General features: G+C 38.2%; 1 protein-coding gene across 4 annotated transcripts in view; it reads left to right on the top strand.

Annotated features, from left to right (window-relative positions):
* GOLIM4 (golgi integral membrane protein 4) overlaps positions 1 to 22058 on the top strand; it is an 81370-nt gene extending 59312 nt beyond the window's left edge. For 2 of the 4 annotated variants that reach the window (XM_063621619.1, XM_063621617.1), the window contains 9 exons: positions 48 to 206; positions 3877 to 4209; positions 6673 to 6941; positions 7416 to 7498; positions 8880 to 8989; positions 11636 to 11803; positions 12136 to 12204; positions 19912 to 19992; positions 20313 to 22058. In XM_063621619.1, the coding sequence (XP_063477689.1) occupies positions 48 to 206; positions 3877 to 4209; positions 6673 to 6941; positions 7416 to 7498; positions 8880 to 8989; positions 11636 to 11803; positions 12136 to 12204; positions 19912 to 19992; positions 20313 to 20462 (1422 nt within the window). In that variant the 3' untranslated portion in view covers positions 20463 to 22058. The remainder of the gene's footprint in view (positions 1 to 47; positions 207 to 3876; positions 4210 to 6672; positions 6942 to 7415; positions 7499 to 8879; positions 8990 to 11635; positions 11804 to 12135; positions 12205 to 19911; positions 19993 to 20312) is intronic. The other 2 variants (XM_063621620.1, XM_063621618.1) reach the window with 1 other exon arrangement.
* Positions 22059 to 22544: the final 486 nt, after the last annotated feature.

The following is a 22544-nucleotide window of genomic DNA, read 5'->3' as shown; positions in this document are numbered from 1 at the left end:
ATGGGCATTCATAGATTCCCTCCTCAAATTGTGCAATTTATATGCAGACTCAAGTTGCAGAATATAAACAACTGAAAGATACTCTGAATAGGATTCCAAGCCTTCGAAAACCTGATCCAGCAGAACAGCAAAATGTGACCCAGGTGGCACATTCTCCACAAGGTTATAACACAGCAAGGGAGAAGCCAACCCGAGAGGTGCAGGAGGTAAGAGGCGTGAACTGGTAATCTATGGTTAGGTCACTTTCTCTGTCAAGCTGCCAAGAGGGGACCTGCTTTTAATATTGCCAACTTTTCTCAGAGAGCAGTAGTTCTCAAATTTTAGTATATCAGAATCGCCAGTAGGGCTTGATAAAACACAGATTACTGGGCCCCAGGCCCAGAGTTTCTGATTTAGTTAATTTGGAGTGAGGCCTAAAGATTTGCATTTCTAACTGATTTAGCCGGTCTGAGTAGCACACTTTGAGAACTGCTGCTAGTATTTTCTTTCTTTCTTTTTTTTTTTTTTTTTTTTCCGAGACGGAGTCATGCCACGTCGTCCAGGCTGGAGTGCAGTGGCACAATCTTGGCTCACTGCAACTTCCACCTCCTGGGTTCAAGCAGTTCTCCCTGCCTCAGCCTCCCGAGTAGCTGGGATTATAGGCGCCCGCCACCACGCCTGGCTAATTTTTGTATTTTCAGTAGAGACAGAGTTTCGCCATGTTGGCCAGGCTGGTCTCGAACTCCTGACCTCAGGTGACCTGCCCGCCTTGGCCTCCCAAATTGCTGGGATTATAGGCGTGAGCCACCGCACCCGGCCGCTGCTAGTATTTTCTGAGAAAGACTTTAATGGCTTTGTCTTTATTCATGTAGGTTTATTTGTCTTCAAGGAGCTGTAGTATCTGAGTTTTTCAAGGTTGGGGATTTTGGGGGGGTTAGGGTGAGAAGGTTAAATGATCATGAGGATTTCATGTGACAGTCAACCCACTCAAATGTTAAAGTTAAGAATATATTTGAACTTGGAGCAGTGCTAGGTCTACACAGAGCATGTCAAACTTTGAATTAAATGACCTGTTTGACACTCTTATGAGTGCTAGTCAAACAATACACCTTTTTATATTCTTGTTCTTTATAAAAATTAAGCCTTACTTAAGAATATCTCATAAGTGAGACATTAGTAGTAGTTACCATTACCATTAATTTCTACAAAGGTTTTTTTTTTCTCAATCATCTGTAATATAAAATAGGCAATATGGTTATCTTTCTGACAAAGTGGTTGTTTTAAACTTTTAAGTTCAGGGGTACATGAGCAGGTTTGTTACGTAGGTAAACTGTGTCATGGGAGTTTGTTGTAAAGATTTATCTTATCACCCAGCTATTTAGCCTAGTATCCATTAGCTATATTCCTGCTCTTCTCCCTCCACCCTCTGATAGGCCGTGGAGTGTGGTGTTCCCCTCTATGTGCCTGTGTGTCTCATCATTTAGCTCCCACTTATAAGTGAGAACATGTAGTATTTGGCTTTCTGTTCCTGTGTTGGTTTGCTACAGATGGTGACTCCCAGCTCCATCCATGCCCCTGCAAAGGACATGATCTTGTTCTTTTTTATGACTGCGTAGTATTCCATGGTGTATATCACATTTTTCTTTATCAAAGTCTGTAATTGGTGGGCGTTTAGGTTGATTCCATGTCTTTGCTATTTTGAATAGTGTTGCAGTGAATGTGTCTTTATAATAGAATGATTTCTATTCCGCTGGGCATGTACCCAGTAATGGGATTTTGCTGAACCAAATGGTGTTTATATCTTTAGGTCTTGGAGCAGTCTCCACACTGTCTTTCATGATGGTTGAACTAATCTACACTCCCACCAACGGTGTATAAGCATTCCTTTTTCTTCATAACCTCGCCAGAATCTGTTATTTTTGACTTTTTAATAATAGCTCTTCTGACTGATGTGAGATAATATCTCATTGTGGTTTTGATTTGCATTTCTCTAATGATCAGTGATGCTGAGTTGTTTTTTTTTTCATATGATTGTTGGCCACATATATGTTTGTGTTAGTCCGTTTTTATGCTGCTCATAAAGACATACCCTAGACTGGGTAATTTAAAAAAGAAAGAAGTTTAATTGGACTTACAATTCCACATGGCTGGGGAGGCCTCACAATCGTGGTGGAAGGCCAGGAGGAGCAAGTCCCATCTTCCATGGATGGCAGCAGGCAGAGAGAGAGCTTGTGCTGGGTAACTCCTCTTTTTAAAATGATCAGATCTTGTGAAACTTGTTCACTATTGTGAGAGCAGCACAGGAAAGACTTGACCCCATGATTGAGTTACCTCTAACTGGGTTCTTCCCACAACACGTGGGAATTCAAATTGAGATTTCGGTGGGGACACAGCCAAACCATATCAGTGTCTTCTTTTGAAAAGTGTCTGTTCTTGTCCTTTGCTCACAAAGTGGTTTTTAACATTAAAGAGAAGACTGGGAAAACTTTCCTCCAAGTTATGGAAATAATAAAGTTGATATGAGTAGACTTCATATATGAGCCTTTTCACTCTGTTCAGGGTATTCCTTCAACAGACAGGTTCAGTATCCTCATGGACTCTTATTCTTTCTCAGGCTTTTATGTTAATAACTAAAGAGAGCATGACCAGATCACTGGCAGTTGGTTCTGTTTTCTGCCCTTGTCAGACTGCCAGTTTACTGGATTAATCTTCCAGTGACTCAGATCTTCAGTTTTTCCATCTCTGAGGTGGAGATAGGAGTTATCTGCACTAACCTTCCTCGCTAGGATATTGTGAAGATAAATGACAAGTGTTTGAAAGTACTTAGAGCTCTTTAGAGAAATATTTTTCTGTGAAGCCGGGGCAGTATTATATCAAACTTGCCAGATATGTGAGGATGTTGGTGGAACGTGCAACTCCAGTTGTCCTCAAATGTCTGAGAAAGGACTTTTCTCCCCAGTTTATTAATACAGTCCAATTTCTCAGATTTGATAATTATATCTCTGCTAATTTAAGAATAGGATTTCACATTTATTTCAATTTTGGGAGAGCAATCTGACCAAAGAAGATGTTTTTTTGTTTTGTTTTGTTTTGTTGCTGATACTGAAGGTTAAAGAGAAAAAAAGGGTGATGTTTGTTTCTGTCGATACACTATATTCTCTTCCTCGCTTTCTAGGTAGTGCAGATCATATAGAGATCACTGAAACTTACAGGGAGAACTGATTTGAGTCAACTAATTTTAGAGGAGGGATATGCTGAAAAAGACATTTCTTTTTTTTCTGCTCAGGGTTTTCAATATTAGCAATACAAAATGTTTGCAAAAGACTCCTGCTGGTTTACAAAGAATTACTACTTTAATACATTAAAAATATTTTATTGTATCTTGTTTAACAGGCACTATGTTGAACTAACATGGATGTTCATTAGTAATGGCATTCTTTTTTAAATTAGTAAACCAAACTAGTAAAAACTAAACCCAACTCCTCAATTTTATCTTATCCTTCTCTTTTCAAATAATTATTGAAAACAAAATTTACATTGAAGAAAATTACGTAAACATTTCATCACTTGAAGTTTGAGGTTTTGTTCCTTTTTATTCTAAGGGAAAATAGGAATTAGAGTACTTCTGAGATATTGGTTACTTGGAGGTTTTATTTTCCAGGTTATTTACTGTATTCTTCACAGATGAAGTTTTGCTTATATTATCTCTATTTTATAAGTGAGATTACACAGTAAGAAACTTAAATGACTCCATTGCAGCCATAAAGCCAGGACTGTATATATTTCTAGACACCTTCTTCTGTTGTAGCCCCATGCCGCATAGACATGGAAATAAAGAAATTACATCATTACTTTTGAAATGGAAGAGTGTCATTCCCAGTGATGTGCTTGGCCTAGGTGTCTCGAAATAGTGATGTGTGGCACAACCATGAAGCAATTCCTGGAAGAGCAGAAGACACAAAACTCTATGCTCCCACCCATAAGGAGGCAGAATTTCAGGCCCCCCCAGAGCCAATCCAACAAGAAGTGGAACGCAGAGAACCTGAGGAGCATCAGGTGGAAGAGGAGCACAGAAAGGCCCTGGAGGAGGAAGAAATGGAGCAAGTCGGGCAAGCAGAACATCTTGAGGAGGAACACGATCCATCACCAGAGGAGCAGGATCGGGAGTGGAAAGAGCAGCATGAGCAACGAGAAGCAGCCAACCTCCTGGAAGGACACGCACGTGCTGAGGTATGAGGTCACCCGCTTCTGGTATGGTGTACTGGGATGGAAAACCTGGCTTTATTTTTACATATTAAGGTAATATATCACAATCTCTAAAATAGAAATGTGAGTGATTCTACTTAACATTATGTGCTCATATTTAAGTTTTCTCTTGTAATATTAATAGCATAGCTATTCGCATACCTTAGATGATTGGTGATGAGAGAGCACAGCTGTTGTATATGTGCATTCTTCTTTTTGTCAGTTGTACACAGTCAGAGATTCATTCTCACATCACCTTAATGGAGTAGAACAGGTGAGCACCCGATGGGGCACCTTCCCAGTTTGTACCCAAGTTTTGTCTTGAGCATCTTGAGGCAGAGAAAAGTCTCATTTTCTATGATTGGGCGTCCTCCTCTCCCTGTTCATTTATTGTCAGTATGTTGCCTTTTGTATTCACCTTCAAGGTGGTTATTATCAAAAATCTGATTTTACTACTTGGAGATATTCTACTAGGTGAGCATATCTAGACAGCCTCTGCTCAGGATCCCTTACTAGGCACGCCACTTACACGTAAGACTTTTTCCTTTCTTAAAAAAAATGGCCAGGATGATTATAAATGATGCTTTAAAAGAAAACTCTACCCTTTCTTCTTTTAAACCAGCAGTTAGTGCAGCTAGATGCCTTTCTTTTACTGTCTCTAAACTGATTCTCAATAGTAGGTTACCTGGCCTTTACATGGATGCTGATCACCTTCTATTTATAACTCTAAAGTTTTATTTGGCCTCAGATTTTCTGAGACTTCAAGCTGCTTGAGGCTTTAGGCTAAGCAGGTGTGAAGACCTCTGTAGTTGCCCTCTTAGGTAGTTGCAAACTTAACCTCAGAAAGCTTCTTCCAGTCTTGTGTCCTTCCCCAATAGGGGAAGTAATTCCCCACCAGCTTTACTTCCCAACCCTCTACCTCTTTCCTTTAGTGAGAATTCTGTGTGCTTTTGTTAGTTGGGGTATGGCAAGGAGGATGGGGAGTAGCTCAATGGGGTACAGACACTTTTTATTGATGCATAATATATGTATATATTTTCAGAGTATGTGCAATATTTTGAAACATTCATATAATGTATAATGATCAAATCTAGGTAATTGGGATATCCATCACATCAAACATTTATCTCTTTTTTATTTTGGGAACGTTCAAATTCTTCTCTTCTAGCTGTTTTGAAATATAAGATAGATTATTGTTAACCGTAGTCACCCTACTGAACTACCAAACATTAGGTCTTATTCCTTCTCTCTAACTATATGTTTGTACCATTCATCAGTCTCTCTTCATCCCCCTTCCCAGCTTCTGGTAACCACCAATCCACTCTATCTTATCAAGATCCCTTTTTTAAGCTCCCACATGAATGAGAATATGCAATGTATGTCTTTCTGTGCTTGTATTTTTTCACTTAACATAATGGCCTCCAGTTCCATCCATGTCGCTGCATATGACAGGATTTCATTCTTTTTTATGACTGTGTATATGTACCACATTTTCTTTATCCATTCATCCGTTGATGGATGCTTAGGTTGATTTCATGTTTTAGCCATTGTGAGTAATGCTGCAATAAACCTGAGAGTGCAGGTATCTCTTCAGTATAGCAATTTCCTTTCTTTTGGATTTGTGCCCAGTCATAGGATTGCTGGATCATATGGTGGTTCTATTTTTAGCTTTTTGAGGAACCTCCATACTGTTTTTCATATTGGCTATACTAATTTACATTCTTACCAATAGTGTACGAGGGTTCCCCTTTCTCCACATCCTCACTAGCGTTCGTTGTTGCCTTTTTGATAAAAGTCATTATAACTGGGGTGAGATAATATCTCAGGGAAGCAGAGTTTTAAGAATTGCTCTATCAGATTTCCCTTTAATCAGAAGGCACCATCTTCTCAGCCATTCTTAGATTCTTTGAAAAAAAATGGAATATCTGCTTTTCCACTGTTATCTGGAATGTGGCTTTTTTTTTTTTTTTTTTTGGCTATGCTTAGCCTGGGATTGGTATATACATTACTAGAGTTAATTAGCATCCCTTCGTCTTTAACTGTTCACGGAAAAAGCCTTAGGCATAGCATCAGGTCATAGATTGCCCAGTTAATGTGAAGTTACCAAAGTTACCAACTACTTGTTTTTATCAGAGCCTTGTGAACATAAATTTTACAGTTTGAAATTGTTGTCTTCTGTTGTGCCTTCTGTTCCATTTGAGAAGAGAGCACATTGAAAATCTGCCTTAATAGCAGCAGTTGGAAATATCAGCTGTTAAAGAAGCCAAGGGTGATTCAGAGAAAGTTGGGAAATAGGAGTTTTTGGACTTCATGTATAATCACAGTTCACCTGACAAATAGTCATTAATAAACCAGCTCTGCCTCCCGAGTTTGTCAGGAGAAACAAACGAAGAGAAGACCCAGAGGAGCTAACCCCTCTTGCTCTGCACCAACTCTTTTTCACCCTAGGTGTACCCTTCAGCTAAGCCAATGATCAAATTCCAATCACCCTATGAGGAGCAGTTGGAACAGCAGAGACTGGCAGTGCAGCAGGCGGAGGAGGCCCAGCAGCTGCGGGAACACCAAGAAGCTTTGCACCAGCAGAGGCTGCAGGGGCACTTATTATGGCAGCAGCAACAGCAGCAGCAGCAGCAGCAGCAGCAGCTGGCAAGAGAGATGGCCCTGCAGAGGCAGGCTGAGCTTGAGGAGGGCCGGCCGCAGCACCAAGAGCAGCTCCGGTAGCCTTCCCCTTCCTCAATGAACGAAGACAGCCTCTGCTCCAGTTTTCATACGCAAATTAAAAACAGTTTTGTGCATTTGTGATTCATGAAGTTAAGGGGCTCATATTGCTCAAATAGCCAAGGCAGGACAGCTACTTGAAAATTAAATACCAAATATTTAATTTTAAAAATAATATTTTTTTCTGCTAAAAAGTGGTAGGTTAGGTCTCCAAATAGCCTTGCAGGCTTTGTGCCAACTTTATTTTATTTTATCATTAAAAGATATTTTATCTTTTTAAGATACCTTTGAAAGTGTATCTGGAATTTTTATTATACCTAATTGCATACATAAGAGGTTTTTAAAAATTTTTCATGGCTTCTTAAAAATGTTGAGAAATATTACTTATTACTGTCTTTAAAGATAAATGACCTATGTCAAACTGTGCCTCTGAATTTGTCTCACTGGATTTATCGTGTTTGTGTCTCTCGTAGGCAGCAAGCTCATTATGATGCTATGGATAATGATATTGTTCAGGGAGCAGAGGACCAGGGAATCCAAGAAGAGGAAGGAGGTGGTGAGACTTCCTAGAGGATGAATGTTTTAATAAATTACTTGATAACGTTGTATATTATCAATGAGCCAATATTATATAACATCAGTGAGCTATATGCATACCTAAGTGCAAAGGAGTTTTGTGAATCGTGTCTTTTTCTTAATCCTCTTAAACAGTATATGCTGGTAGTGAAAAATGCTCAAGATAATCTGTTTCCTCTCTATCATTTTCCCTGTAGTTTAAGCTTTTTGTATACTAAATATTTATAATATTTCGGACAAATTATTATAGGATTATTATGCTTTGGGAAACATCTACATTTTCTCCTTACCTTGGAAGTGCTTACATCATTGCCTTAAAATGTTTTCAAATTAAGTCAATAGTAGCTTTCATTTATGATAAGCACTTAATATGTAATTTATCTAATATTGCTTACTGTTATAATAGAACCAGAATGTAACTAACTGTCTCTCTGGCACCACTAACACTTAGATGTGTATCTTTTTCTAAAAACTCAAAAAGAAAATGATTACATACAACCTCCCTCAATAGCCTGTTGTGATATTTTACAGCTCTTACAGTCAAGAAATTGTTTTTCTTATGTCCCCCATGTGGCACTTTAAGCTTTTTTGTTCTAATATCAGTAAAACTAGAGAATGGCTTGTCCTCTTCTCTATGTAGTAAACCCCTTTGTGCACTTGAAACCTGATGGTAAGTTACCCTGTATCATTATTTTCTCTAGACTTAGTGTACTCCATATACTTAAACTTTCCTCTTCTATCGTACTTGTTTTAAAAAGTGATTCGTTCTTCTCTTTTTGTGCTCGTACAATTCTGTTTATCTAAATATTTTTTCAAAAAGCAGCAAGTAAATGTCTGAGTATGAATGTGTGCTGTTTCTGGGCTGTGGCGGTCGTCATCATTACTATATCAGAAAACATGTGATGGGCTATATTTGTTTCTGAGCTCCGCAGATGGGGCTGTTCTTCCTTGCATTTCCTGAAACTATCAATTTCTTCTTTTGGAGCCCAGCCACTTCCTCTGATATTATCAAACATTAGTTGATTTCTTCAGCAGTGTCCAATCAACTGGGCTTTCTTTTATTAAGAGAGTTTTGATTGTTGTTGTTTTCTTGCATATGGGGGAAAAATTACAGCCCCTGTGACAAATATTTATTTTAGCAGAAAAGTGTCTGACCCATATCATCTCTTTAGACACACAGTCTATGAAGAGAACATAACTTTATTCAGAAAAGCCAAGACATAGGCCTTATGTTGAGTTAACAGAGGTGGAGGTATTATAGTCTGTAGAAAAGTCCACTGGTGGCTTTTCTTTGAGTTGAAAGGGAAATCCTGTTTGATTCATTTTGGGCTGATTTTAGTTCCTTTGATTTTTTTTGCTAGCCTATGAAAGAGACAACCAGCACCAAGATGAAGCAGAAGGAGATCCAGGTAATAGACATGAGCCTCATGAACAAAGACCCCGAGAAGCCAACCCAGAATCTGAGGCAGATGTAAGTATCCTCTCTTCTGTCCCTGACACATGTAAACTCATAAGGTGGGAAACAGAGTTGAAAACTTGCCTGATGCCAGCCTCCAGCCCCAGATATTTCTGTTATATCCTCAGCCCAGAAGGAAAATGGCTTGCATAATTATATATGGGCAGTCTTTTTAACTGTAAACCATGGTGTACGGGTATGTGATGAGCTGGTTTAAAAGTTGTTCTGGGGAAAAAAAAAACAAAACCAGGATTTTTTTTTCTGATGACTTTTAGATTAATAAAACTAAAACCTAGAAAAGCAAAATTGAGAGACATTGAAATATGTAGTAACTCTGAAAGATAGGAGGAATAAAAGGCAAGTGTGGAAATTGGAGATGGGACCGGAGAAAGGAAGCTAACCCTTCCGGAGCATGTTGAGCAGTCTGCTAGTGTTAGGTATGTTGTGTGACTCTCTGTAATCTCTTAGCAGTCTAGTGACCATTTTAATAAATATATGGATAAGGATATGTGGTCTAAGACATGAAGAGTTGTTCAGGTATGCAATGGTAGAGAAAATTTATAATATAAGTAGGTAGACATCTAATAACCAGCATTGTTGTTTGTGTTTACCAAAAAAGACTGAGACCTCCAGTTCAGCTGAGTGGGCTAGATCCTTGGCCCTGCCTACAAGTAAAGCAAGCAAATGTTTAGTGAGCCTGTTCCTGTGTGTATGTGTAGATGACTTTTACAACTTATTTTAGCTGCCCTGTCATCTCTTGCTAATAGATCAACTACCGTGTTTATAACAGTCAGTCTGTGCTATCACATAGGCCATGTTTATATCGATCCATTGGATTACAAGGAGGACCTTGCTAATCGTCAAGAAAGTCATCCTGCTAGCTACTTAAAGCCCTTTTGCTGGAAACAGCTTTTCCACTTAGCTTGCACTGAGATGTGGCAGAAGACCTTTCCCTGGCATTTCTTGCATCAAGATTTCTGAAAATATGTTCCAGGGAACCTAGTCCTGAAATATTTTCAGGAAAGAGCAAATACTTGAGAGCAGAAACATGAGAGAGCAAGAGACTATCCATGAGAGAGCAAGAAAGCAAGTGTACAAAGGCCTGCCAATGTGCGTGGGGTGGGAGGAAGGGCATTTCAGTCACTTGTTTGGGAACTGCTGTAGGCTTTGATTACTTGACTATATGATCCTTTACTTTCCTGTCATCTGTTTATTTGTTCTGGGGAACATGCTGGGAAACACTGGCCTTGTACCATTCTTCCTTTTAATTAGAAATGGTTAATCCCACTTGTTCCTCTCTTTTTCTGTTTTATTTGAATGTAACAACTGTGCCTGCTAATTCATACCTCTTACTTGGTCGGAGTTGAGCTAGTCAATTTTATGAACGTTTGCAAAAGATATTTGGTACTTTTTTCTGAAAAGAATATGTTACATTTTTCCTGTATTTCCATACAAATTTTTGATAGTGCACTAAAGAAAATCCATATGACAAGAGATTGTGGAGTAATTAGAGTTTAGTATGAAGGTGGTAATTTGATAGTTTCTACATTCCCAAGAATAGTGCCATTTGCACTGGAATAACATTCATGGCAAGGGATGTGCAGATAATAGATCAGCTGAGACGGCAGTGAACTCTCAAACATGTTCAAGACTCCTAAGTGAACTGAAGTGGAATCTTGTCTGGAGAAGACTGATAGAGGCCAAATCCTACTCTTTGGCTTTACTGTCCCTTGGAAGCATTTACAGCTTTAGTAAGTGTCCTATTGATGACCTGGGAGTGATTGGGGAAGCTCATGACAAGCATCACTGTTCCTCCCCATCTCAGGCTCTAAAATCTAAATCTTTACTAGGATGTGTATTATTTGGAAGGTGCTTTGGGAGCTTAAGTGGAAAATTGAAATAATTCTAAAGTTGATAATATGAAGGGCCTTTGTTGAGCACAGTAATTTGGGAGATGAGTTGGGGAGGACATTTTTCATAATATATTGCCCTATTGGGCAGTTAGGTAGCTCAGCCCTTTTTTACTCCCATCCCTTGCCGGTTCAACATCTCTCTGTTTCATGGGAGTGATTGTTAATAAAGAAATTGGATCCATACTAGAAAATGACCATTTCCTTCTGAGTTAGCTGTTTTCTTGTCTTGTCTCCTTTTCGCATCCTTTTTATGGGTCCTTTCTGGTATGGGCCTTCTTTCCCATCAACCGCTTTTCACCTGTTGACATGTTAAAAATTGCTTGAACAGGGAAGTTAGTATAAAAATCAACATAGCAGCGAAAGGAGTTAATTGCCCATCTAAATCCCCCACCTAAATTAGTATTTTTTTTTCTCACTTGGTCCTCTGACTTTTATTAATTATTTTCTTGTTTATTCAGTTCTGTTCACATTACTTGTGTCCGTAGAGTTTTGAGGACTATTTTGAAATTACTTGCAGGAAAGAAGTGCTATTTGAACCTCATTCTGATTCATCAAGCCTTTGACAAGTAAAGCAGGAGTTTTCTCTTTTGACAGTGTGATGCTTGATTCTTGTGAGTCTTGGCAAGGATAGATCTGAACAATTCAGGGAAGGACAATTTCATTTTCTGCCAGTGGGCAGCCTTTCAAATGAAATTAAACTTGATCTTCAGTTTTGAAGTGATAGTTGCTTTTTATTAAAATTTTACAGAGGGCAGCTGTAGAGGATATAAACCCAGCAGATGACCCTAATAATCAAGGTGAGGATGAATTTGAAGAAGCCGAGCAAGTGAGAGAAGAAAATTTGCCAGATGAAAATGAAGAGCAAAAACAAAGTAATCAAAAGCAAGAGAATACAGAAGTGGAGGAACATTTGGTGGTAAGCAGATGCCACGAGGAAGGGTGGATTTAACTGGGCTATTTTAACAAACATCTGGTTTATGTAAAAGGTTAGTCATACTCTACATTGACGGAAGGTTTGCCCCTTTGGTGGTTTTTAGGCCACTTTATGACATGATATGCCTGTACTCTGAGAGAGAGGGTAACGGACATCCTGGGCTTTGTATTGCAAGTGATTACTCATCATTTCCTGGCCACAGATGCTTTGAAAGTGCCCTTTTCATGGTGGCATGCTTGTCCTTTGTCCCAGAGTACTGTGTAAAAGGCATCTCTGATGTACAGTAACGTGAACCTGCCCTTTTGTTTCAACAGATGGCCGGAAATCCAGACCAGCAGGAGGATAATGTTGATGAACAGTACCAGGAAGAGGCAGAAGAGGAGGTAGTAAGAATTGAATCCCAGAGACTGATCAGATTGGTCTATCACACACGTTAACCTTAAACAAACCTCAGCAGTATCGACTTTGACATGCCTTCCACAGAAATGTTCAGAAAGATTTAAGCAGGATAAGAAAGGGTGGTTTAAAGCAAAAATGGATCATGGCACCGGAGACCTCTGGTTAGAAGGTAACAAAGGCAGGGTAATAGAATCCATCTCTTTGGCTCTCATCTGCAATTTTGAAATAAGATGGCATTTGGCTTTCCAGGAACGGTGGACTTAGATTTGTGTGATCTTTTGTAAGAATATTTTCTCCTGTCTCCCTCTGCACATTGAGGGAATCTGGACTGCCCCTGTAACTTTCTCTTCAGGCATCTCCCCAGTGCCTACCTCACAGGAATACCCCACAGTGTCTATCGGAATCCACTTAACACCCTTCAAACATTTTTGTAAATTTTACAGTCTCTCCTTCTGGCCTCTTCCCTCGTAAGAATTCAGTGTCTTAATTAAATTTAACAATAAAGAGGAGGAAAAAGATGTAAAGAGCTCTGATGAATAAAAGGCATTTGGATAGAGTTTCTTAGTATTTTATTTTAGTTGGCTTTTCATTGTAAACTTCGGGCATCTTGTTGTTAATTAGATATAAGTAGCATTTATTGTGGTGCTACTTATGGTGTAATTGATTTATTGTGGTGCTACACGTGGTGTAATTGGTGAATGCTGTTTGTTGTAGCCATTTTATCACAGCATTCCGCTGCATAAACAACTGCAGTATTTAAGAGTCTGATACAAATTAGGCCAAGACCCTGTGTTTAGTCTCATTATGGACCAGTAAGTAGTTCCCAAATTAAAACCCTGGTTCAGAGCTGCTTCTCAGCCAGGTGTCTTGCAAATGTGTGGTTTTATCCCTAAGCGGAACCCCATGGGAGGATGGACATATGGCAGACTAAACAGACACACCCCACCACTGGAGATCCCGTGCAGAAATCATGAGCTGTGCTCTCACACACACAGTTCCCTCGACTAGGTCTGCTTTCTTGTTCTTACTGATTTTGTAAGCTTTTCAGAGCTGTTGATAAAATTTGTGCTTATACCAGGAAAACAGAAAAGGATGTTGCTCTTTAAGGTCACTGGCAACATCACTAATAACATGCACTTTAACTGGCTTGATCTTTTTGTTCTTTGGTTTCTCATCCTAATCAGGACCCTTGGCTGTCTTGTCAGAAAGAGAGCAGCAGAGAAAATAGCGACCTTGAATGTTAAGACATTTGGCAAGAAAAAGATATTCATCCAGGCTTCTCATATAACAGGATGTCTAGACTAATACCACTTTGTTTTATTATGTCCAATACTAGGAATCTTTGAGGGATTAAAAGAGAAAAGGTTTACCTGGCTTCTTTTTAAAAATTCAGAAGGTTAAACATAAAATTTTAATCAGTGTTTACTGATTCCTTTTCAATTTTATATTATGATCAGTTAAGTTAGAGGAGAGAAATCCTGAGATCCAAGAGGAATCAAGAGTAGAAAGAGAAGAAAGAAGCAAGAGGAAAGGAGAAATGGTGCTAAGACAGAGGAGGTTGCCCTGGCTGAGTACTGCCTAAATTCAGCAACTGCTCCCCATCCTGCCAATCATCCCCTTCAGATCTGCTGGACTGACAGGACTCTTCCTCTTGCTGTACCTGGCCCCAGGTCCTAATTCTGTTTACCTGGTTCCCTGCCAAAAATTCTTAAAGCAGTGTTCAGGCCTCCTCTGGCATGTGCTCCAGGTTACCACCCCGTCACTGAGAACTGTTGTTCCATGTGCTCTTAGTGGAAGTCCCACGTGCCTTTTTTTCTTCCCAGTGTGAACTTTCCTCTCTGCCCCCGAGTGTCCCTTGTTCATGCTGTGCTGTATTTTTGTGGTTATGAGATGATTAATGTTTGCATCTTCCCACTTCTGTCCATCGTTCCCAGGTCTTCCCTTGAGAGAGGAGAAGAGTGGTTCCCAAATACCATTTAAGCACTAGTGATAGAGACAAAGTTCTTGTCAGACCATGGCAAAATGAGAAAAATAAAGGGGAACATAGAATATGGAAACACATATTGCATTGTTTATAAGTGCATATGTGTATGAAACCTCATTGGTGGAAGCACTCAGAAAACTCATGAAATGTTACGGAACTGTGCATTGTTTTTGTTTTTTGTTTTTTGGTTTTTGTTTTTTAATCTCCGTTAAACCTTAGAGTCTTGCAGCTGCCCCAGCTAACCACTAGAATGCAAGGCCTATGGCTGCCATCACTTCCCTTCCCCTACAGCACACAAACTGTCAGCATTTCCTCCTGTCAGCATTTCCTCCTGGGGAAGAATTGCATCTTGCCTGAGCCACACCTGTTCAGAGGTGTAGCCCATCAAACTTACAGACTTGGCCTCTCAGAGGACCCAAAAGAAGTATGATTTTAGGAAATTTATACTACCCTGCCTTCTTTTATCTTAGTGCAGTAGTGTTACCTTTCTAAGACATAAAAATTATTATTACTTACAAGCATTTCTTGTTTCTTGTTTGGGATTGTTTGAGTGGAAGGCATGATCCCTTCCTTACGTTGCTTACATTCCAAACGTTTTATCACCTTGTAAGCAAACAAGACAATTTATGGCATTGCCAAAAAGTGCTGTGTATGCTTTAAAATTATTTACATGTTCAAAAATATATAGATTAAATGACCAAAAAATCAGAATACTTTAATTTCCCTCAATGTAACTGAAAACAGATTAATCTGAACGTGCAGAAGAGAACAAGTACAAGGCATTTGTTCACCTTCACTGGCCAAATATGTACATACACCTACATGAGACTACCGGCCTGTGAATCACCGTGTCAAGAAGCTTTTCTTTTTTTTTTTTGTTTTGTTTTTTGAGACGGAATCTGACTGTCACCCAGGCTGGAGTGCAATGAGGTGATCTCGGCTCACTGCAACCTCTGCCTTCCGGGTTCAAGCAATTCTCCTGCCTCAGCCTCCCGAGTAGCTGGCATTACAGACATCTGCCACCATACCCGGCTAATTTTTGTATTTTTAGTAGAGACGGGATTTCACCATGCTGGCCAGGCTAGTCTTGAACTCCTGACCTCAGGTGATCCTCCCACCTCTGCCTCCCAAAGTGCTGGGATTGCAGGCGTGAGCCACCATGTCTGGCCAAGAAGCTTTTCAGTTGGGAGAAACTCTGTTGTTAAAGCAGGGTGTTCGTCACTATAGCTAATGTTGCTTGAAGGCCTTTTGTTCATCACATTCTATCTATCTCTTTGGATCCTACTGTTCTTACCTACTTGAGGCTCAGCTCTCTGCCCTGGCGCACCCATAATATCCTCAATATGTAAAAGAAAGGTATTAATAGACACCAAGAGAGGGTATCTAGCCAAAGCCCATTTCAAACTCTTTTCAGTGGACCTGTTTTATTTTGGCTTTGGCCGTTTATTAAACTTTGTGTCATCAGATAAGGCTCATTTCTAAAATGCCTAAAACATATTTCAGTAGATAAAAATAAGTAAAAAGAAGCATTGTTTGGGAAATCTGACAAAGCATTGTGACAGCTTTAGCAGGATACTAAGAGGGCCAGTTGTGGGAGACATAATCTGTATGTCTACATTATAAAAGAGTATCATTTGGCTTCTGCTTATTATTCTAGTCATATTTTAAAGATCAGTTAGAACCTCCATATCATTTTGTTCCTTTACATTACTGAGAAGCATTACTTAAAGGCATTACTGCCTTTAAGATGAGTTTGCATTGCTTTTGCCCCAAATATCAGTAATATGTTACTAGAATAATAATGTGTATTTAACTAAGAGTCTGTTCTCTATATGTGTGGAAAATTAGAAAATTTTCATTTGTGGATTCCCTAAAGAGTTGTTGAAATCAGTGGTCTCTAAATAAGATTATACTGACAACCGGTAAACAAGTTAAATTTTCCATAGCCCATCTCCAGAGACTAATGAGATAACTTAGCATCCATCGTTACTCAAGGAAATAGTTCTTTGTCTTTGCTGTGAATAAGGATCACCTTGAAGAGTTTGTGGCATACATAGATTTCTGGACCAGACCCTTACCCTTGAGATTTTGATCGTATCTGTTATGGAACCTAGAAAGCAGAGTTCTTCACAAGTGCCCCTTCACCCACCCACCACCAGCTGATTCTGACGGCTCAGGATCATACTGTTTAGAGAAGTAGTCCTAGGGCAGGCAGTTGTGGATGGCATCTGGGAAGTCTGAAACTCCTATCTGTGTATATATGCCCATTTGCTAAAGACTTTCTAACCAAAGTCTTAAAAGGGTCCATGACTCCCCAACCACACATACATACAGGAAATTAAGGATCATTGATTTTTCACCCAATGCTTTTATTTTACATATAAGAAATTTTGGCTTCAGAGGGGTTAGTTAAAAATTTGAAGGTTGCGTAGCTTTTATTTATTGTTAGAAACATGATTAGAGCTCACCTAGGTCTGATTTTAAAGGCTACCATAATTAAGTATACCATGCACAGTAACTATATAGCTGATATGGGGAAGTTCTTTACAGAAATTAGTGAATATAGACAGAATGATGGAAATAGAAAGTGACCATTTTTTTTGTAACCCCTAATTGAAGCAATTGATCTAAGCAACAGTCATCAATGAATGATGTTACTAGATGAACAGAGGTCAGAGAACTTTACCATGAAGGGATCAGGCTGTCACCACCTGAGCTCACTGGCCAACCTTAGCCTTACTAAAAGTGGGACAAATAAATGTGTGTGCCTCCTGATGTGATTTAAAAAATATATGAAATGTACACCATCACCTCTGAAATACCCTTATTTTTAAAATCAAACCTGAGTTCATTCAAACTTTTATGCTAACTTCCATTTATAGGAAGTGTTGGGACTAGAGAAATGAGTTAAGTGATATAAAGAAGCAAATAAATTCAGCATGTGGGTCATTTTACGGGACTGCAAATCCATAGCAGTAGGGAAAAAGGGAGAGTGAATCCCATCTTATGTGTTCTCTTCCTTTAAATCATGATTAGAACATACCAACTGTAAACAGACATTAAGACAATCATAAAAATGTAAGTGTGGACGAGACATCAGATGCTACTATGGAATTATTTTATCAGGTGTGATAATCACATTATGATTATATAAGTTGTTTATTGTTTTTAGATATATATACTGTGATATGTGAAGGTAAAATTACATGATATCTAGAATTTTTAAGAATAATTCACTGTAAAAAATAGAAAAGTGATAGATGATGCAGGCGTGGCAATATCGAAATAGCTTTTGAACATTGGTGGTGGCTCTAAGGGGTTTATTGAATGATTTTCTTTGTTTGCATGTGCTTGAAGATTTTCATAACCAAAACAATTGACCTTATGATTTATACAGTCAGAAAAGTTGCAGAGCCAAGGCTTTAGTCCAGATCTTTCTGACTCCATAGTATATGTTAGGAGTTGGCAAACTACAGGCTGCAGCCTAGTTCATAAGTAAAGTTTTATTGAAACACAAACATGTCTGCTTGTTTACATATTGTCTATAGTTTTTTGTTTTCTTTTCTTTCTTTCTTTTTTTTTTTTTGTGCTACATAGAGTGGTCAAGTTGTATTGTGAGAGACCTTATGGCCAAGAAAGCCTAAATATTTGCTGTCCAGCCCTTCACACAAAAAGTTTGCTGATCTCTGATTTAGATATTCTTCCTGCCATACGGCATAGACTCAAGGCTGTTTTTTTCCCCAGTCTCAACTACAACATTTTAATGTTTATAAATAATTTATTTTCATTATTAAGGCAGTGAAAGACATGTCTTTGTTAATCAAAATTGACAGGGACACTTCAGCAATTTAATGACATTTCAATTAGTCGGACCTTAAGATAGCCTGAAGTAAGTGCTTCATTGTTTTCATCCCAATGTTCTGTGGAATGTTACTATGAGGTTCTACGACTATGGGCAGAGGAGATGTTATGGACCACTGATAGAACCATAAGGTGAGACAAGATAGGTGTCTTTAGCTCATTCCGCCAGGAAATATGAATACAATAGATATTCAATGCCTTTGTCCTCAAAATGTATTTATTTGGTACCAGGTTAGTTTAGAGGCTGTGGGTCAAACTGGCATTGGACTGATTAGAAGAGGTTCACAAAGGTTTGGCTCTGCCCAGGGTATCTTTGAAGAGTCACCTTTGTAGGCTCTCGACAGGCCAAGTTTTGTCCAAAGCTCTTCTATGAGGCTGCAGTTCATTCTTGTCTCACCTGGGCTGTACACCTTCAAGCAGCACGTAATTTGTTTCTTCTGAATTATAGCATCTGTATACTTTTCTTCCTTTGTTCATTTCTTAGATTTTTCCCAGTCTCCTCCACTCCCCCCACCAAAGTAAGTGATTTTTGTGTTATTCAAGGATCTTATTCTCTGATCCTAGAACAGATCGGACTTTCTTTGGTATTAGGAGACTGCATTATACTTAACCAATGTTCAGCAGTTTTTTTGAAATGCATTCGAGTGACTTAAACATTTTGACATATGTATGGTTTTCAAAATAGTTAACAAGTTAGAAAATGCCCTACCCTGTATTTCTGTGAGATATGATCATTAAATAGAGACTATTTAGCACAAATATTTGGATGCTTGCTTTAGTTTACATTTTGAGATAAATATTGGGATCATTTACACAGTAATAATAGTGCACATAAATAAAAACTACTTAAAACAGAAAGGCTGTATTGGAATACTGAAGAGAGAGAGGAATTTTTGAGGCAGTTCAATAGACTATTTCGTGAAGAAATTGAAATGATTGTATTATTTTCTAGATATTTTAGCCAGAGAAATATATTCTTAAGTATAGAACAGATACATAAAATTTCTACTACATTGTATGTAGGCAGTGGTGTCTACTTTTTGTGCCTTTACAGAGGATTTACAGAGGCCACGGGTTGGACAAGCTTGATCTAGATAGTGACTTGAATAAGACAGGCAGTTCCTGCCTCCATAGAACTTACCTTGTGTCACAGCTCTCAAATTTCTACAGTTCTCCCACATGGAGAAAGGGGAATTTTAATTTTATTATTTTATTTTTGGGGAGACAGGGTCTTGCTGAGTCATCGAGGCTGTTGTGCAGCGGCACAAACATAGCTTACTGCAACTTTGACCTCCAGAGCTCAAGTGATCCTCTGCCTCAGCCTCCCGAGTAGCTGAGACTACAGGGGTGCACCACTATGCCCAGCTAATTTTATAAATTTTTCTTTTTTGTAGAGACAGGGTCTCACTTTGTTTCCCAGGACTCAAATTCCTGGGCTCAAGTGATCCTCTTGCCTCAGTCCCACAAAGTGCTGGGATTATAGGTGCGAGCCACCACGCCTGGCCAGAATTTTTGATTTTATAAGCTAAATTTCTTCAGATGTTTTATATTTGGAATTTTAACCATTATTCAAATAAATCAGAAATTCAAACAGAAAAGTCCTACAGTCAGGATCAATCACATTGATTTTTGTAATAGGTGTATTATACATTTCTTCACACCTAGTAGATAAATCCTTGACATATTTTTCAATTGTATATTTAATTTTGCTTCTGCTATTTTGAGCGAACTTTTTGGAAATCAAAATATATTATTGCAAGTGTTTAAATGATAACAGTGTCAAAATATGTTGTCGCAAGTGCTTAAAAGACAAAAGTGTGTAAATGATATCTGTGGTTTGTTTTAGGTTCAGGAAGATTTGACTGAAGAGAAAAAAAGGGAACTAGAGCATAATGCTGAAGAGACCTATGGTGAAAATGATGAAAATGTATGTCTGGGATACCTATTTCTATCGAGCACTTGAGTGTTTGTGGGTGTGCATGTGTATAGGAGAGATGTATGTATTTGGGATAGGTACCAGTGGGTAATGGTACCTCTGAATTACCACTGAATTTAACAGGCCCACCTGAAATTAGGAAAAGCTGTGACAACATGAAAAGTAGGAGAGACAGCAGCACTGTTGCTTACATATCATTTTTCTTCCTTGTTTTTTTCCTCCAAAATTGAATAATTTTTCATCCAGTTTTTAGAGAGAATTATTTATCACTATACTATCTCTTAGTTTTTCTTTTTTCTTTTAACTTTAAGCCTGATGATAAAAACAATGATGGAGAAGAGCAAGAAGTTCGAGATGACAACCGCCCCAAAGGCCGAGAGGAACACTACGAGGAGGAAGAAGAGGAGGAAGAAGACGGGGCTGCAGTTGCTGAGAAATCGCATCGAAGAGCTGAAATGTAGCTGTGCCCAATTTCTAGACAACGCTCAGCCAACGGATTCTTTTCAAGCTGCTCAAACATAAATCCGCCTACTGAACTCTAGGATATTTAATTACAAAAATTAAGAACTTAGACTTTTTAAAAACTTTTGTATTAGAAATGCGCATACATTTATATGAATATATTTTGATAACGTAGGTCTAGAGCTTCTTTTATATTCAAGCTAAACATGAAAAAGAAGAAAAACAATAAAGTAAACCTGAGCCCCCAAGTCCCAATTTTTTTAATAGATTATGTGATGTTGGAAAGGTCATTGATTTTGTATATGTTTCAGCGTGTTACCTTTCTGGCTGCCAGTTTCCAGGTGTTCTTTGTTTGCCTTTGATAAAATACAGGATTTAAGAACAGAGAGTACTGCAAAATGCCATGCAGACTTTAAAGAGAATGGCCCATTTACTAATTGCTGCCCTTCAGATGTCTTTATGTATAGTTCTGATAGACTTTTCACCAGTCTATGTATCTCTGGAGTGAGATCTATGTACAAAGTGACATACAATTGGAAATCCATTTTTGTTGTAAAGACATTGTTTTTCAGACTTTTCAGATCAGTTAGAAAAATGTTTGTCATTGCTTTAAAATCATAGCTGTTCTGTTTAAGAGGAATTGAATTTAAAAATGAGAGAGTATTAAAACTCATGTGGCAGTATTGTGGTCTTAATCAGATATTGCAGCATTCAAACAAGGTATGGACACATCAACATATTCACCTTTTTGAAGGACCAGTGACTTGGTTAAAAACTAATGAGTGTTTGTGTGTGGTGTTGTCTATGCGAGCACCCGTTCTCGATTTTTTTTTTTTTTTTTTTTGTCTGAAGCCATTGATTGATATTCTTGTTTCAGTGTCTGGTTCCCTACAAGTAATATATATTTCCTCTTTAAGCTCTGTGCCTCAATATGCAATCACTTTGATAATAAGTATAAATATGAAGACATACCAAACTGCAAATAGGATTATTTTTCAAAACTATATGGTGAAACATATGGTGATACGATAGACTCTTATGGTTTTTTTGTTTGCTGGGGTTGGGTCTGCTTTTTGCCTATGTGTAAGGCATTTTAATGATTGTGAATATAATAGATTCCTTAAAATAAGAAAATTAAAAATCAGAAACTTCCGTTGGAGTAGAGACATTTCAGTTGCAAGCATAAAGATTTTTAAATATATAGCACTAGGTTATATAATCCATATGTGTGTGGTTTTGTATTAATCAAATTAATAAAAATATTTCATTTCCTACCATTGTATGAATGTAATTTTATTTTTTAATAACCACACAGATGGTTTTGATTGTTCCAGTTGAGTGATTGTGTATGTACACATAGAAATGTTTTGTTCAGATGTACTTTGTGTTTCCAATAATCAGAAATCTTACCTTTATGTATAAAAACCCATTATGTAATGTAAAATGTATAATATTGTACATAATATTCAGAATACAATTATTTTGGTAAATTAGCTTGTATTTTTAATGTCCCAGTTGCTGTATTTAATTATTTGAACCGTACCGAAAGTTGGTAACAGTCAATAAAGCTAAAAAAAAGTGGCAAATCTTTTAAACTATGTGGTCTCTTATTAGTTTATGACCTTCTAACATTCTTCACTTCTTTTTCATAAAAAGAAAAGTTTTAAGAGATACCAGTATAAATTAATGAATTATAAAGTGCCTTTTCCCACCTGCTTCTGTTTTCTGTATCTTTCTCTACTTGGATTGGCATGTGATTTTCCCTTCTTTTTCTAAAGAAAGAGCTAAAGATGTTTATTTTATTTGAGCTAGTTCTGAGGGAAGAAAAAAGAAATGGGGGCGTAGAACGTATGAGAGTGTCATGTGCATGCACACACACAAAATAAATGAAAAACTATTAAATCCCCCTAGGAAAGCAACAATCACAAACCATTCTACTCTGTACAGCACCAAGTTATAGGGCCATTCTAACTAATGTCTAGAGGAGAACTAATCAGCCTGAGCTGATCTACGTTAATGAGGTGACAAGAAATAAAATGTCACCAGTATTTATCCTGCCAGTTAGTCTGTGACTGGTGCAA

The sequence above is a fragment of the Symphalangus syndactylus genome, chromosome 17 (assembly GCF_028878055.3).
Source record: "Symphalangus syndactylus isolate Jambi chromosome 17, NHGRI_mSymSyn1-v2.1_pri, whole genome shotgun sequence".
NCBI classification, from domain to species: domain Eukaryota; kingdom Metazoa; phylum Chordata; class Mammalia; order Primates; family Hylobatidae; genus Symphalangus; species Symphalangus syndactylus.
Note: the sequence above shows the minus strand (reverse complement) of the source record. Positions and strands in the feature narration are given on the sequence as shown.